Source organism: Dermochelys coriacea, chromosome 4, assembly GCF_009764565.3.
Source record: "Dermochelys coriacea isolate rDerCor1 chromosome 4, rDerCor1.pri.v4, whole genome shotgun sequence".
In the NCBI taxonomy this organism is placed as follows: Eukaryota; Metazoa; Chordata; order Testudines; family Dermochelyidae; genus Dermochelys; species Dermochelys coriacea.
In genome coordinates this window covers 65,229,699-65,245,538 of record NC_050071.1, presented here as the reverse complement: position 1 = coordinate 65,245,538, position 15,840 = coordinate 65,229,699, and the positions used below count along the sequence as shown (strand labels likewise).

Sequence of the window (15,840 nt, the reverse complement as noted above, 5' to 3'; positions counted from 1 at the left end):
CTGAAAGCAAAATTAACTGGAAATTAACTAAACAATAGTTGTACTTGCGTATTGTTGTTGTCCAAGCTAAGACAAATGCAAAAAGTAGACAGCAAAATAATTTTTTTTTTTTAAAATTAGTTTTAATCTTCAAATGCATTTGTAAGATGGACAGGAGACCTGCATTTTAAAAATATATCTGACCATGGTCCTTTTAACCAAGCACCATATACAGTACCATTTGAAAGCACTTGTTTTCTATGACCTTGTAGTACCACAAACAGCTTTACACTCATTTGGAATGATTCAGCAACATAATGCTAGATCAAGAAGTGAATGTTCACGTCTGTCCTCTATTAATGAGTTCTCACACAATTAAACTCCTTCATCGGTTACCAGATAAAAGAATGCTGTATTCCATAAACAATGCTACTGGAGAACAAGCTGAAAATTTAATTGGAACAAACATAGGTACCTCCTATAGTTAAACCATTGTTTCTCTCAAATACTTGGCAATGGAATTATCTCCCAAACAGAGGCATCCTGTCTTGAGGTACTCTGACATTAACAGATGTCACTGGTATTGAGCTATGGGTAACTAGATAGCCCTATCCTTCCAACATAAAACATATTGCTAATGCCACTCCTCTGCTATTAATTATTCTAGTATTGAATTTGTTGAATGTACCAGACTGACGAATTCCAGAAGAGTGCTTTAGCAACTTGTCAATGGGTCTAGGAAATATTTGTATCAAGTTCTTCCCACAGCTCTAATCTTACTGTAGGTGATTTAAGTAAAATGATGCAAAAATTAACAATTTACATACATCTGACCACTCTACTCATCAGTTCACGCATCATATAGAAATGGTAATGTAAAAAGCAAGTAGTTTAGATTTTAAGTTCTTTTTAAAGAGGACTTTTATTCTTCACAGTAAGCTGCAGACAGCATAATATTTTTATTAACTATTAAACCATTAAGAAATTGTTTTCAAAAGGCTTGAAGCCACAAATAAAAAAAAAGGGTTTTGTTAAAAAAATTACTTTGTTACTATAAAGCTTGGGGGAAAGATCCGTTTGTAATTCATTAACATTTTCAGGTTTAACTAACTTATTTGGTGACCAAACTTTCTATTTAAGCCTTCAAAGAAAACAACATGAATAGCTTAATAAAGCAATTACATAAGAGAAGAGTTCTGTTATACAACAGACACAATGAATAATGCACATGTAAAACAACTGGCCATATGCATTTGGGGTTTTATTACTTTCTGAAGGCTTGGCTACACTTGCGAGTTAGAGTGCATTAAAGGAGCCCCGGGCGCACTAGCTCACTACCCGTCCACACTGGTAAAGCACGTAGAGCGCTCTGACTCCGCGGCTGGAACACGGCTGGTACTCCACCTCGGCAAGTGGAATAATGTTTTGTGCGCCCACGCTGGAGTGCTGCAGCGCCAATGTGGATGCCCTGGTCTGTTAGTGCGCTCTGATCGGCCTCCAGAAGCGTTCCCCCTAATGCCTGTTCTAGCCACCCTAGTCATCACTTTGAACTCTACTGCCCTGCCCTCAAGTGACCAACCATCAGACCCGCCCTTTAAATTCTCTGGGAATTTTGAAAATCCCCTTCCTATTTGCTCAGCCAGGGGTGGAGCGCTCTCAGCAAATCTTTCCAGGTGACCATGCCTCGACATGCCAGGCCATCCCCAGTATTGAGCAATGGCAAGGTGCTGGACCTCATCAGTGTTGCGGGGAGGAAGCTGTCCAGTCCCAACTGCGCTCCAGCCATAGGAATTACGATACCTTCGGGCAGATATCAAGGGACATAACGGAAAGGGGCCATGACGGGACGCACTACAATGCAGGGTTAAAATGAAGGAGCTGCGGAATGCCTACCACAAAGCCCATGAGGCAAACAGCCGCTCCAGTGCTGCCCCTGCGACCTGCGGTTTCTCCAAAGAGCTGGAAGCGATACTTGGGGGCGACCCCACCTCCGCTCTGAGTACCACCATGGACACTTCAGAGCCCAGTTCAACAAGGCAGAAGGAAGAGGAGGAGGAGGACCAGCAAAGCAGGAGCGAGGGTGCTGAGCGCAGGAAGATTCCCCGGAATCCCTAGATGCATGCAGCCAGGAGCTGTTCTCAAGCCAGGAGGAAGGTAGCCAGTCGCAGCAGCCGGTGCTTGGGGAAGGACAAAACACCAGAGGAGGTTCCCAGTAAGCAGCTTTTATTTTGGGAAGAAAGTTATTCGGTGCGGGCTCTTGGGGTGAGGAGGGTTAGGGCTGCATGCATGCCTAGATACGGAATAGGGTGTTGATGTGCTCCCTCAAATCGCGATAATCGGCCTCAGCGATCTCTTCAAAGGTCTCATCCAGAACTTGGGCAATGCGCTTGCGCAGGTTTCTCGGGGGAGCCACTGTGGTCCTTGTCCGAGTAAGGCTAACTTGTCCATGCCACTGTGCCGTGAGGGGCAGGGGGACCATTGCAGCACACAGGCAAGCTGCATACGGGCCAGGGTGGAAGCCACATTGCAGTAGAAGACCCTCCCCTTGCTTCCCAGGTCACCCTCAGCAGCAAGATATCTTCCAGGACGAACTCCTGTGGAAAATGTGGGGACAGTGTTCAGTATAGGAGCCCCCTACTGCAACCTTGCCTTGCCTAGGCTAGGCTAGGCTAGGCTAGGCTAGCTTGCCTTGCCTAGGCTAGCCTTGCCTTGCCTTGCCTTGCCTTGGCTAGGCTTGCCTTGCCTAGGCTAGGCTAGGCTTGCCTTGCCTAGGCTAGGCTTGCCTAGGATTGCTTTGCCTTGCCTTGCCTAGGCTAGGCTTGCTTTGCCTTGCCTTGCCTTGCCTTGCCTAGGCTAGGCTTGCTTTGCCTTGCCTTGCCTTGCCTAGGCTAGGCTTGCTTTGCCTTGCCTTGCCTTGCCTAGGCTAGGCTTGCTTTGCCTTGCCTTGCCTAGGCTAGGCTAGGCTTGCTTTGCCTTGCCTAGGCTAGGCTAGGCTAGCCTTGCCTTGCCTTGCCTTGCCTAGGCTAGGCTTGCTTTGCCTTGCCTTGCCTAGGCTAGGCTTGCTTTGCCTGCCTTGCCTTGCCTTGCCTAGGCTAGGCTTGCTTTGCCTTGCCTTGCCTAGGCTAGGCTAGGCTTGCTTTGCCTTGCCTAGGCTAGGCTAGGCTTGCTTTGCCTTGCCTAGGCTAGCCTTGCCTTGCCTAGGCTAGCCTTGCCTTGCCTAGGCTAGCCTTGCCTTGCCTAGGCTAGCCTTGCCTTGCCTTGCCTTGCCTTGCCTAGGCTAGCCTTGCCTTGCCTTGCCTTGCTAGGCTAGGCTAGCCTTGCCTAGGCTAGGCTAGGCTAGGCTAGGCTTGCCTTGCCTTGCCTAGGCTAGCCTTGCCTTGCCTAGGCTAGGCTAGCCTTGCCTTGCCTTGCCTAGGCCTAGGCTAGGCTAGCTAGCCTTGCCTTGCCTTGCCTAGGCTAGGCTAGCCTTGCCTAGGCTAGCTAGGCTAGCCTGCCTTGCCTAGGCTAGGCTAGCCTTGCCTTGCCTAGGCTAGCTAGCTGCCTTGCCTAGGCTAGGCTAGCCTTGCCTAGGCTAGGCTAGCCTTGCCTTGCCTAGGCTAGGCTAGCCTTGCCTTGCCTAGGCTAGGCTAGCCTTGCCTTGCCTTGCCTTGCCTTGCCTAGCCTAGGCTAGCCTTGCCTAGGCTAGCCTTGCCTTGCCTGCCTAGGCTAGGCTAGCCTTGCCTGCCTTGCCTTGCCTAGGCTAGGCTAGGCTAGCCTTGCCTTGCCTTGCCTTGCCTAGGCTAGGCTAGGCTAGGCTAGGCTAGGCTAGCCTTGCCTTGCCTAGGCTAGGCTAGGCTAGCCTTGCCTTGGCTTGCCTTGCCTTGCCTTGCCTTGCCTTGCCTAGGCTAGCCTTGCCTAGGCTAGGCTAGGCTAGCCTGCCTTGCCTTGCCTTGCCTAGGCTAGCCTTGCCTTGCCTAGGCTAGCCTTGCCTAGGCTAGGCTAGGCTAGCCTTGCCTTGCCTTGCCTTGCCTTGCCTAGGCTAGCCTTGCCTTGCCTTGCCTTGCCTTGCCTAGGCTAGGCTAGGCTAGGCTAGGCTAGGCTAGGCTAGCCTTGCCTAGGCTAGGCTAGGCTAGCCTTGCCTTGCCTTGCCTAGGCTAGCCTTGCCTTGCCTTGCCTAGGCTAGCCTTGCCTAGGCTAGGCTAGCCTTGCCTAGGCTAGGCTAGCCTTGCCTAGGCTAGGCTAGGCTAGGCTAGCCTTGCCTAGGCTAGCCTAGGCTAGCCTTGCCTTGCCTTGCCTAGGCTAGGCTAGGCTAGCCTTGCCTAGGCTAGCCTAGGCTAGCCTTGCCTTGCCTTGCCTAGGCTAGGCTAGGCTAGCCTTGCCTAGGCTAGGCTAGGCTAGGCTTGCCTTGCCTTGCCTTGCCTAGGCTAGGCTAGCCTTGCCTTGCCTAGGCTAGGCTAGGCTAGGCTAGGCTTGCCTTGCCTTGCCTAGGCTAGGCTTGCTTGCCTAGGCTAGGCTAGGCTAGGCTAGGCTAGCCTTGCCTAGGCTAGGCTAGCCTTGCCTAGGCTAGGCTAGGCTAGGCTAGCCTTGCCTAGGCTAGGCTTGCCTTGCCTTGCTAGGCTAGGCTAGGCTAGGCTAGGCTAGGCTAGCCTTGCCTTGCCTAGGCTTGCCTTGCCTAGGCTAGGCTAGGCTTGCCTAGGCTAGGCTAGCCTTGCCTAGGCTAGGCTAGCCTTGCCTAGGCTAGGCTAGCCTTGCCTAGGCTAGGCTAGCCTTGCCTTGCCTTGCCTAGGCTAGCCTTGCCTTGCCTAGGCTAGCCTTGCCTTGCCTAGGCTAGCCTTGCCTTGGCCTAGGCTAGGCTAGCCTTGCCTTGCCTTGCCTTGCCTTGCCTAGGCTAGGCTAGGCTAGCCTTGCCTTGCCTTGCCTAGGCTAGGCTAGGCTAGCCTTGCCTTGCCTTGCCTAGGCTAGGCTAGGCTAGCCTTGCCTTGCCTAGGCTAGCCTTGCCTTGCCTTGCCTTGCCTTGCCCTAGGCTAGGCTAGGCTAGCCTTGCCTTGCCTTGCCTAGGCTAGCCTTGCCTTGCCTTGCCTAGGCTAGCCTTGCCTTGCCTTGCCTAGGCTAGGCTAGCCCTTGCCTTGCCTAGCTAGGCTAGGCTAGCCTTGCCTTGCCTAGGTTAGCCTTGCCTGCCTAGGCTAGGCTAGCCTTGCCTTGGCTAGGCTAGCCTTGCTTGCCTAGGCTAGCTTGCCTTGCCTAGGCTAGGCTAGGCTTGCCTTGCCTAGGCTAGGCTAGGCTTGCCTTGCCTAGGCTAGGCTAGCCTTGCCTTGCCTTGCCTAGGCTAGGCTAGCCTTGCCTTGCCTAGGCTAGGCTAGCCTTGCCTTGCCTAGGCTAGGCTAGCCTTGCCTTGCCTTGCCTAGGCTAGGCTAGGCTAGGCTAGCCTTGCCTTGCCTAGCTAGGCTAGCCTTGCCTTGCCTAGGCTAGGCTAGGCTAGGCTTGCCTTGCCTTGCCTAGGCTAGGCTAGCCTTGCCTAGGCTAGGCTAGGCTAGCCTTGCCTTGCCTAGCCTAGGCTAGGCTAGCCTTGCCTTGCCTAGGCTAGGCTTAGCCTTGCCTTGCCTAGGCTAGGCTAGGCTAGCTAGGCTAGCCTTGCCTTGCGTAGGCTAGCCTTGCCTTGCCTTGCCTTGCCTAGGCTAGCCTTGCCTTGCCTTGCCTTGCCTAGGCTAGCCTTGCCTTGCCTTGCCTTGCCTAGGCTAGCCTTGCCTTGCCTTGCCTTGCCTAGGCTAGGCTAGCCTTGCCTAGGCTAGCCTTGCCTTGCCTAGGCTAGGCTAGGCTAGCCTTGCCTTGCCTAGGCTAGCCTTGCCTAGGCTAGCCTTGCCTAGGGCTAGCCTAGCCTAGGCTAGGCTAGCCTTGCCTAGGCTAGGCTAGCCTTGCCTAGGCTAGGCTAGCCTTGCCTAGGCTAGGCTAGCCTGCCTAGGCTAGCTAGCCTTGCCTTGCCTAGGCTAGCCTTGCCTAGGCTAGCCTTGCCTAGGCTAGCCTTGCCTAGCCTTGGCTAGGCTTGCCTAGGCTAGGCTTGCCTTGCCTAGGCTAGCCTAGCCTTGGCTAGCCTTGCCTTGGCTAGGCTAGGCTAGGCTAGCCTGCCTTGCTTGCCTTGCCTTGCCTTGGCTAGGCTAGCCTTGCCTTGCCTTGGCTAGGCTAGCCTTGCCTTGCCTTGCCTTGGCTAGGCTAGCCTTGGCTAGGCTAGCCTTGCCTTGCCTTGCCTTGCCTTGCCTTGGCTAGGCTAGCCTTGCCTTGCCTTGGCTAGGCTAGCCTTGCCTTGGCTAGGCTAGCCTTGCTTGGCTAGGCTAGGCTAGCCTTGCCTTGCCTTGGCTAGGCTAGCCTTGCCTTGCCTTGGCTAGGCTAGCCTTGCCTTGCCTTGGCTAGGCTAGCCTTGCCTTGCCTTGGCTAGGCTAGCCTTGCCTTGCCTTGGCTAGGCTAGCCTTGCCTTGCCTTGGCTAGGCTAGCCTTGCCTTGCCTTGGCTAGGCTAGCTTGCCTTGCCTTGGCTAGGCTAGCCTTGCCTTGCCTTGCCTTGCCTAGGTCTAGCCTTGCCTTGCCTTGCCTTGCCTAGGCTAGCCTTGCCTTGCCTAGCTAGCCTTGCCTAGGCTAGCCTTGCCTTGCCTAGGCTAGCCTTGCCTTGCCTTGCCTAGGCTAGCCTTGCCTTGCCTTGCCTTGCTTGGCTAGCCTTGCCTTGCCTTGCCTTGGCTAGGCTAGCCTTGCCTTGCCTTGGCTAGGCTAGCCTTGCCTTGCCTTGGCTAGGCTAGCCTTGCCTTGCCTTGGCTAGGCTAGCCTTGCCTTGCCTTGGCTAGGCTAGCCTTGCCTTGCCTTGGCTAGGCTAGCCTTGCCTTGCCTTGCCTTGCCTTGCTAGGCTAGCCTTGCCTTGGCTAGGCTAGCCTTGCCTTGCCTTGCCTAGGCTAGCCTTGCCTTGCCTTGCCTTGCCTTGCCTTGCCTAGGCTAGGCTAGCCTTGCCTTGCCTTGCCTAGGCTAGCCTTGCCTTGCCTTGCCTTGCCTAGGCTAGGCTAGCCTTGCCTTGCCTTGCCTAGCTAGGCTAGCCTTGCCTTGCCTTGCCTTGCCTAGGCTAGGCTAGCCTTGCCTTGCCTTGCCTAGGCTAGGCTAGCCTTGCCTTGCCTTGCCTAGGCTAGGCTAGGCTAGCCTTGCCTTGCCTTGCCTAGGCTAGGCTAGCCTTGCCTTGCCTTGCCTTGCCTAGGCTAGGCTAGCCTTGCCTTGCCTTGCCTTGCCTTGCCTAGGCTAGGCTAGCCTTGCCTTGCCTGCCTAGCCTTGCCTTGCCTTGCCTAGGCTAGCCTTGCCTTGCCTAGGCTAGCCTTGCCTTGCCTAGGCTAGCCTTGCCTTGCCTAGGCTAGCCTTGCCTTGCCTAGGCTAGCCTTGGCTAGGCTAGCTAGCCTTGCCTTGCCTTGCCTTGGCTAGGCTAGCCTTGCCTTGCCTTGCCTTGGCTAGGCTAGCCTTGCCTTGGCTAGGCTAGGCTAGCCTTGCCTTGGCTAGGCTAGGCTAGGCTAGCCTTGCCTTGGCTAGGCTAGGCTAGCCTTGCCTTGGCTAGGCTAGCCTTGCCTTGGCTAGGCTAGCCTTGCCTTGGCTAGGCTAGCCTTGCCTTGGCTAGGCTAGCCTTGCCTTGGCTAGGCTAGCCTTGCCTTGGCTAGGCTAGCCTTGCCTTGGCTAGGCTAGCCTTGCCTTGGCTAGGCTAGCCTTGCCTTGGCTAGGCTAGCCTTGCTTGGCTAGGCTAGCCTTGCCTTGGCTAGGCTAGCCTTGCCTTGGCTAGGCTAGCCTTGCCTTGCCTTGCCTAGGCTAGCCGTTGCCTTGCCTTGCCTAGGCTAGCCTTGCCTTGCCTTGCTAGGCTAGCCTTGCCTTGCCTTGCCTATGCTAGCCTTGCCTTGCCTTGCCTTGGCTAGGCTAGCCTTGCCTTGCCTAGGCTAGGCTAGCCTTGCCTGCCTAGGCTAGGCTAGCCTTGCCTTGCCTAGGCTAGGCTAGCCTTGCCTTGCCTAGGCTAGGCTAGCCTTGCCTTGCCTAGGCTAGGCTAGCCTTGCCTTGCCTAGGCTAGGCTAGCCTTGCCTTGCCTAGGCTAGGCTAGCCTTGCCTTGCCTAGGCTAGGCTAGCCTTGCCTTGCCTAGGCTAGCCCTTGCCTTGCCTAGGCTAGGCTAGCCTTGCCTTGCCCTAGGCTAGCCTTGCTTGCCTAGGCTAGCTAGCCTTGCCTTGCCTAGGCTAGGCTAGCCTTGCCTAGGCTAGGCTAGCCTTGCCTTGCCTAGGCTAGGCTAGCCTTGCCTTGCCTAGGCTAGGCTAGCCTTGGCCTAGGCTAGGCTAGGCTAGCCTGCCTAGGCTAGGCTAGGCTAGGCTAGCCTTGCCTAGGCTAGCCTTGCCTAGGCTAGCCTTGCCTAGGCTAGGCTAGCCTTGCCTAGCCTAGGCTAGCCTTGCCTAGGCTAGCCTTGCCTTGCCTAGGCTAGGCTAGCCTTGCCTAGGCTAGCCTTGCCTTGCCTAGGCTTGCCTAGGCTAGGCTTGCCTTGCCTTGCCTAGGCTTGCCTTGCCTTGTCTTGCCTAGGCTAGGCTAGGCTAGGCTTGCCTAGGCTAGGCTAGGCTTGCCTTGCCTTGCCTTGCCTAGGACTCTCCCCAAGGCACAGAAACCCAGAGGACAGTACAGCCATGAAAAAATCCATCAGTCACGCTTGACCCTGTGCTTACTCACCATTTTGGGGCTCCCGTGGATTATGTGCACTCGCTTGGGGATGGGAAATTATGTGTGTGCTTGCCCTTAAGTACGGGAGAATCATTGCTCTCTCTGGTGTGAACAATACTGCCTCTGTTAAGTGTTGTATTTTGCCTTTACAGATGCAACCTTGAGATCTCAGACATCTATGTTATCACCGGCCAAAAGACTCCAAAGAATCAGAAAGAGGCCACGTAAAAGCAAGGAAGACATGTTGCATGAAGTAATGCAGCATTCAAGTAATGAAAAATCAAAAAGCGCAGGAGTGGCAGGACAGTGAAAGGAGGATCCGCCAGCAGAACGAGGAGCGCCGGCACAAAAGTGTGGTGCTCCGGCAGTAAAGCACAGATCGGCATACAAGCATAATGGAGCACCAAGCGAACTCTATCCAGATGCTCGAAGCCATGCAGGCAGAGCACTACTGTCCCCACAGCCCTTGTCCCAAAACTCTTTCCCTTGTGCCCTCATGTCACCTCAACCCACTTTCCCCAACATCCAGGTTCTTGCCGCTACCAGCTGCCTCCAACACCTGTAGCTTCACCACCCAGCCCTGAAAACTACGACCCTTACCCACTGCACTCAACCCCCATCACCATGGAGTATAGCTATCCTGAAGTGCAGCACTCATTGCACAGCACTCCAGACAAGAAGGCTGAGTATGATGCCAGGACATACGCAAATCTGCGATTGTACCTTTCCCCACCCTTGCCCTTTCTGTTTTCAAAGCAGTTGTGTTTCTTTTCAATAAATGGATTTTCTTTGCAATAGATGGATTTTGTGGCTTTGAAAACACTCTTTATTATTGCATAAAGTAAAAGATACCTTAGCCCAGGAAAGAAACAGGCACTGCAAGTCAGCGTAGCAAACACAGATTCCTACTAACATTGGAACCACTGCACTTCACTCCTGTGCAGGGCACCAGACATTACTTGTGGCTTTCAGCCTCAAATTGCTCCCTCGAGGCATCCCTAATCCTTGCAGCCGCATGCTAGGCCCCTCTAATAGCCCTGCTCTCTGGCTGTTCAAATTCAGCCTCCAGGTGTTGAACCGCCGAGTTCCATGGCTAAGTGAATCATTCACCCTTCCCTTCACAAATGTTATGGAGGATACAGCATGTGGATATAACCGCTAGGATGCTGTCATCAGCCAGGTCCAGCTTCCCATACAGAGAGCGCCAGCAGCTCTTTAAACAGCCAAAAGCACACTCCACAGTCATTCTGCACCGGCTCAGCTTGTTGTTGAACTGTGCCCCGGCATTAAAGGATAAGCAGGGTCTCCAAGGATCACAATGGCCATTTCGACTTCCCCTATGGTGATCTTCTGGTCTGGGAAAAGAGTCCTGTCTTGCAGCTTCCTGAACAGGCCAGTGGTCCGAAAGATGCGTGCATCATGCACCTTTCTGAGCCAGCCTGCATTAATGTCAAAGAAATGCCCACAGTGATCCACAAGTGCCTGGAGAGCCACAGAGAAATACCCCTTCCGATTAACGTACTCTGTGGCTAGGTGGGCTGGTGCCAGAATTGAAATGTGTGTGCCATCTATCATCCCTCCGCAGTTAGAGAAACCCATTTGTGAAAAGCCATCCACAATATCATGCATGTTATCCAGAGTCACGGTTCTTCTGAGCAGGATGTGATTAATGGCCCTGCAAACTTGCATCAACACGATTCCAACGGACAACTTTCCCACTCCAAACCGGTTAGCGACCAATCGGTAGCTGTCTGGAGTTTCCAGCTTCCAGATTGCAATAGCCACTCACTTCTCCACCATCAGGGCAGCTCTCAATCTCGTGTCCTTGCGCCACAGGGTGGGGGCAAGCTCCTCCCCAATCCCATAAAAGTGGCTTCTCTCATCCGAACGTTCTGCAGCCACTGCTCGTCATCCCAGACTTGCATGACGATGTGATCCCATCATTCAGTGCTTGTTTCCCGAGCCCAGAAGCGGCGTTCCATGGTGGTGAGCATGTCCATGAATGCCACAAGCAAACTTGTGTCATATGCATTACTCAAGTCGATATTGTCTGAGCCCTCACTGTCACTTTGTATCATAAGGAATAACTCAACTACCAAATGTGACGTGCTGGCAAGACTCGTCAGCATACTCCTCAGCAGTTCAGGCTCCATTCCCGCAGACTGAAAGGGAAGACAGATTGCGCAGTATAAAAAGCATTGAAAAATGGCGCCAAATGTGGACAGAAGCACATGGATTGCTGGGATGCTAACCAATGCATCACAGGGCATTGGGAAAGGACCCAGAATGCCCCGCTCCTCCTCCCCCTTCCCACAAGCCACAGCACCATAATAGGAAGAGGTTCTCTGTGCGATAGCTGCCCATAATGCATTGCTCCCAATGCTGCTGCAAGTGCTGCAAATGTGGCCACGCCAGTGCGCTTGCAGCTGTCAGTGTGGACAGACTGCAGCGCTTTCCCTACTGCGCTCTCTGAAGGCAGGTTTAACTCAAAGTGCTCTACATCTGCAAGCGTAGCCATGCCCTAAAATTCTTTGTGAACTAAGATACAACACTCAATTGACTAGAATAGTTTAGATAGGCTTTGAACACCCACTGTGTAAACAAGGACACTCCTGCACAATATTAAGTCAAAGATTTTTCTGCAATAACCTCTGATGCAATGCTCTGAGAGGACCTTTTAAAATCTGTCCAAATTAGAAAAGGACTTCTGCACTGGGAAAAAGTTCTAAGATTTCACTGACTCTCTCCCCTTCATAATTTAATCACATTTAATAGTTCTCAAAGATGTGTGTTTGAACAAGGGCTTGCTATCCTGCAGTCAGTCTTCTGTTCTCATTTCAACTCACAATGAAGTCATTACAGTAAATTTACGTCATCATAATTGAGGGCAAAACGCTAATGTCAAATGCAGAATTACAGATGTCAGAGAATAAGGAGGAAAAGCTGGTCACATATAGAGAAAGTGCTTGTTAAAACATAAGTATATTCAATACACAGTGAAGGGAACAAAGAAACATGACCAATAGATGCTTCCTTGACTATGCACATTCCCTTACATGCACATTTCTGTCAATATAAAAGAGTATACATTCTCCTCCCAACCCTTTTTCCATAACAGTCAGAAACATACCACTTAAGGATATCTGAAGATTCCTCAAAACAAGATGAAATGACTATGTTTCTGGAAAAATCTGGGTTATTTAGGGAAGACAAAAAGTGGAAGACCAAGGCCTTTATGGCTTGGTAAAAATACTGCTTTTTAAAGTTTTGCTTGTTAACTGCAAAGTACAGAATTCAAGAAAGAAGCTTACTCACTGCCACATAGTCTGCCCTAAGATTAAACTGAAGTAAATCCTTCTCAGAAAGGAAAAAAAAAAAATTAAAAAACCTCAATACACTCAATTCAGAAAAAACACAGATGAAAATGAAGGTGTATATTTTCAAAATACAAGTCTGACTCACAACTACTGTTAAAGAAAATGAGTTTAAACATCTAAATCTCAAAAAAAAAAAATACATTAAACATTCTAAAAAGTATAAAGGAATTTTCCTCTTTTGAGCCTTCTCCCCAGAAGCAATGAGCAGCACATTTGATCACCAGCCTCAAAGACTTCCAGCACTGCCAACACAGCATGTTTCCCATAGATCTGGTTTTATTTGTTGACTATTTTGGCCAGTCAGAGCCTAATGGATTTAGGGTTTCTTTCTGTGTAGACTGCTACAGTAGGCTTTTGGTGTACTGACACGTGAAGTTTTGCAGTGCTAACATAATCCTGGTGTTCTGGATTTAGCTTTCTACACAGTGTTCTTCACACTGGCTCTACCCCCTGCATTCATGCTAGTGTCTTCACTGCGTCATTTCTTTCTCTCTCCCTCTCTCTTTTTTTTTTTTTTTTTTTTTTTATAAAACAGATTGGCAGGGACACAGGAAAGTTTAACAGTTCACTTTATTTGGCACAGATATACAACTGTCACAGTGGAAGTTTTGTCTCTCACAGGCTGGTTTGAAGGCCCACTACCTGACTGATTTCTGAGCAACTGCCAATATCCCTGGGGCTGACCAACTGACAGTCTTTTTATAATCTTCTCCCAAGATCTCTGACATCTCTGTCTGACTCCCATTACTGGAATTTAAGCTTCTCCCAGAACAAGGGATCTTGCTACGTTAACAAATAGTATCCTTCTGAAACAGCACTCTGTCTCCAAATCTAACTTTTCAGTAACTGTGCTACTCTGATACCTAGAGGCTTTCATACTGGTGCCAACATTTAAGACAAGTATTGTAACAGACATTTGGAAAGGTCAAGCAAGGACACAGGAACATAACTTTAGTTTCACCATAATAAAAGTTATTTGCTCTAGAATGAAATAGAGAAAATTATGTTTTTCATAAAATCAGGACCATCTTTTCTAACCGTGATATACATACATATGCACAAAATGTGGCAAAATCATAAGTAACCATGGTAATTAAAAATAAAGCCCCTCACTAAGATCAGTATACACTGAGTTCTTAGAGAAACAGGACAAATCTTTAGAAAACAGGACAGATGGCACTGCAACTAATGAGCAAAGTAACTCCTTGAATCATTAGCTACTGAACTACAGCTTGACATAGGGATCAGAATAAAGCTTATTTGTATTTAGATGGTTGGCAGCAAAAGCATCCAGTCACCACTCCAAAGCAGGAAGAACTCACTCACCTTAACGTGATTGAAAAAAATCCAACTAACAGTCAAAACATTTTTGCACATTTTCTTCCCCTTCTATCTCTAATGTTTATAAAGCTCTGTGTGCTTTCAATCCTGCAGGAGCAAATGACTGCATCAATTTTTGTTTATCCCAAACACACACACACACACACCCGCGTGTAAAGCCTGATTCAAGTATTTCAAACATCTTTCTCCCATACTACTGTGCAAGAATTTCACCCTATTTTTGGGAGGCAGAGATTTGCCAAAAATACCACACTCACCTCTCTTATACATGTATGGGCCAGTAATGCTGTAATGAGCTATAGATGTACAAAGTTAATTCAATTCCCAGCATTCAACTACTGTGCTTATGTTGTATTGGGAACAGATATATAACCTCAGTTAATCAATGGCCAACAATATAAAAGGCCGCTCAGTTGCGCAATATGAAAAAAAAATGTATTCAGAACATTTTCTTCTCTTTCCATGAGCTAGCAATCCTATACATCAATATTTTGGCTGAGTAAAGTTTGTATAACAGTAAATATGTTGTATCATGCACTCCTATGCACACTATGGTATTCAAAATTTCTGTTAACACAATAATGTTTTCTTTTAAAACAAACACTTTTCAAACGGAAAAGAGGAAAACATAGCAGCAGTTACTAAATCTGAGAGTTTCCCACAGAGTCAGCTTTCAGGATTTATGAAACTCACAGCCAAAGAGGTGCCCTCTCCCTTCTCCTCTGCTGCTGTCTGACCACACAGATGGGTTCTCTGCCCAATTTTAGGCAAAGATAGAGGTGGTGGGAATGGAAGGACAGATTAAGTGGATGTGAGCCCCCAAAAAGTAACAACCCTACTGGCGGCGGGGGGGGGGGGGGGGAGGAGAGAAATCCTAAAACTAGCGCTGTTCCTCCATCCTGTGAGTGGGAAAGGGGATTAGAGATGTCTGAAAACAGATTAGCTAGTGTGTGTATGTGCAGAGAAAGGAGTACTAGAAACAGACGAGAGGTGTGTGCGGTGGGTGAGACACAAACAAGAAGTAGCTATGGGAAATGCTGGCGAACGGAGGATTCGTTATCTGGGGGCTCTGGTCGGGGTGAGCGGAGGGTGAGTAAGGAAAACCGCACCCTGGTACCTGGAAGCCCGTATAGGGAAATAGGTACCTGTTGCCCTGTGTGCAGTACCCAGGGGGCACAGATCAGGTCGTACCTGTTGTACCTTGGGGCGCCTATGGGGGGGGAATGGGGGTAGTACCGGAGATTCGGCTCCTCTTGAAAGGGGAGAGAATAAACAAAGGATGGAGGGGGGCTCTTCTCCGGGGCAGCGGTGAGTAAATACCTGGGGGCTCCCCTCCGGGTCAGTATGCGGGAGAAAGAGAGAGAGAGCGCGAGCAGGGGCGGACGGGGGGTACCGGGGGCTCCTCTCCGGGCCGCTGGGAGGGAGGAACAAGGGGGTGGGAGCAGCCCGGGGGTACCTGGGGGCTCCTCTCCGCCGGGTTCTTCATCACCGCCTGGCGGAAGCTGTTATCCACGTACGACGCCATCTCGCCCCTTCTCTGCCCCGGACTGCAGCGCCCCGGCCCCGGCCCCGCCGCCTCCTGCCTGGGCTCCGGCCGCGGCTCCTGCTGGGTGCGGAGCGGGCTCGGAAGCTGCGCCAGCCCCGGCCCCTTAAGGCGCGCGGCGGTGAGAAGCCGGGCTCGGTCCCGGCGGGGTCCCGGCTCCTGTCGCTGCGCGGCGGGCGCGGCCTCTCACTGCTCCGGCCCGGCTCGCGGCCGCTGGGGGTGAAACGCCGGGACTCAGCAGCGCCGCCGCCCGGCCAAGCCCGGCCGGCAGCGGGGAGAGCGGCCCGGGGGCTCCCACTGTCCTGGCGCCTGGCGGCGGCTCCCGACTCCTGCTCTACTGGGCTCCGCCGTCCCGCTCCGCGGCTGCTGCATCCCCGCCGGCGCCTCCCATCCGGGCTGCCGGGGGCTGCGGGGCTGCGCTCCCGGCTGGGCGCGGGGAGGTGGCTGGCTCGGCTCGGCTCGGCTCGGCTCGGCGCGGGCGGGGCCGGGCTCTCAGGGGGGGAGCGGCCTCCTGCGCTGGCGGCTTTGTGCTGCTGCAACCATGGTGAGGAGCGAGCCACACCGGCGGGGAGCGGCCAGCGGCGGCAGCAGCAGCAGCAGCAGCGCTCGGGGAGGGGCCGCGCCCAGCTCCCGCCCCCCGGCCCGGCTGGGCTCAGCGCTCGGCCCACACCTCCCTGCCGGGCGCCGCCTGCTATTGTTAGGGGGTCTCGGGGCCCGGCTCACCGTACAGCTGTCCAGCCCCCCTGCACCTGACTACCCCCAGCTCCCGTGCTGGGCCCACCCAGCTCAGCCCCCTCGCTCTTGGGCACGGCTCTCCGCCGAGCCCTGACCCGTCACACCTGGACACCACCTCCCTCCCACAGGCCACACGCACCAGGAGGGAGCCGTGCGTGCGTGCGGCCACTCCGGGCGACGAGAT

General features: G+C 52.4%; 1 protein-coding gene across 12 annotated transcripts in view; it reads right to left on the bottom strand.

Moving 5' to 3' along the window:
• RAPGEF2 (Rap guanine nucleotide exchange factor 2) overlaps positions 1-15,298 on the bottom strand; it is a 310,360-nt gene extending 295,062 nt beyond the window's left edge. For 5 of the 12 annotated variants that reach the window (XM_038399045.2, XM_038399053.2, XM_038399048.2 and 2 more), the window contains exon 1: positions 14,835-15,298. In XM_038399045.2, coding sequence (XP_038254973.1) covers positions 14,835-14,903 — 69 coding nt within the window. In that variant the 5' untranslated portion in view covers positions 14,904-15,298. The remainder of the gene's footprint in view (positions 1-14,834) is intronic. The other 7 variants (XM_043513255.1, XM_038399051.2, XM_043513254.1 and 4 more) reach the window with 6 other exon arrangements.
• Between the last annotated feature and the right edge of the window lie 542 nt (positions 15,299-15,840).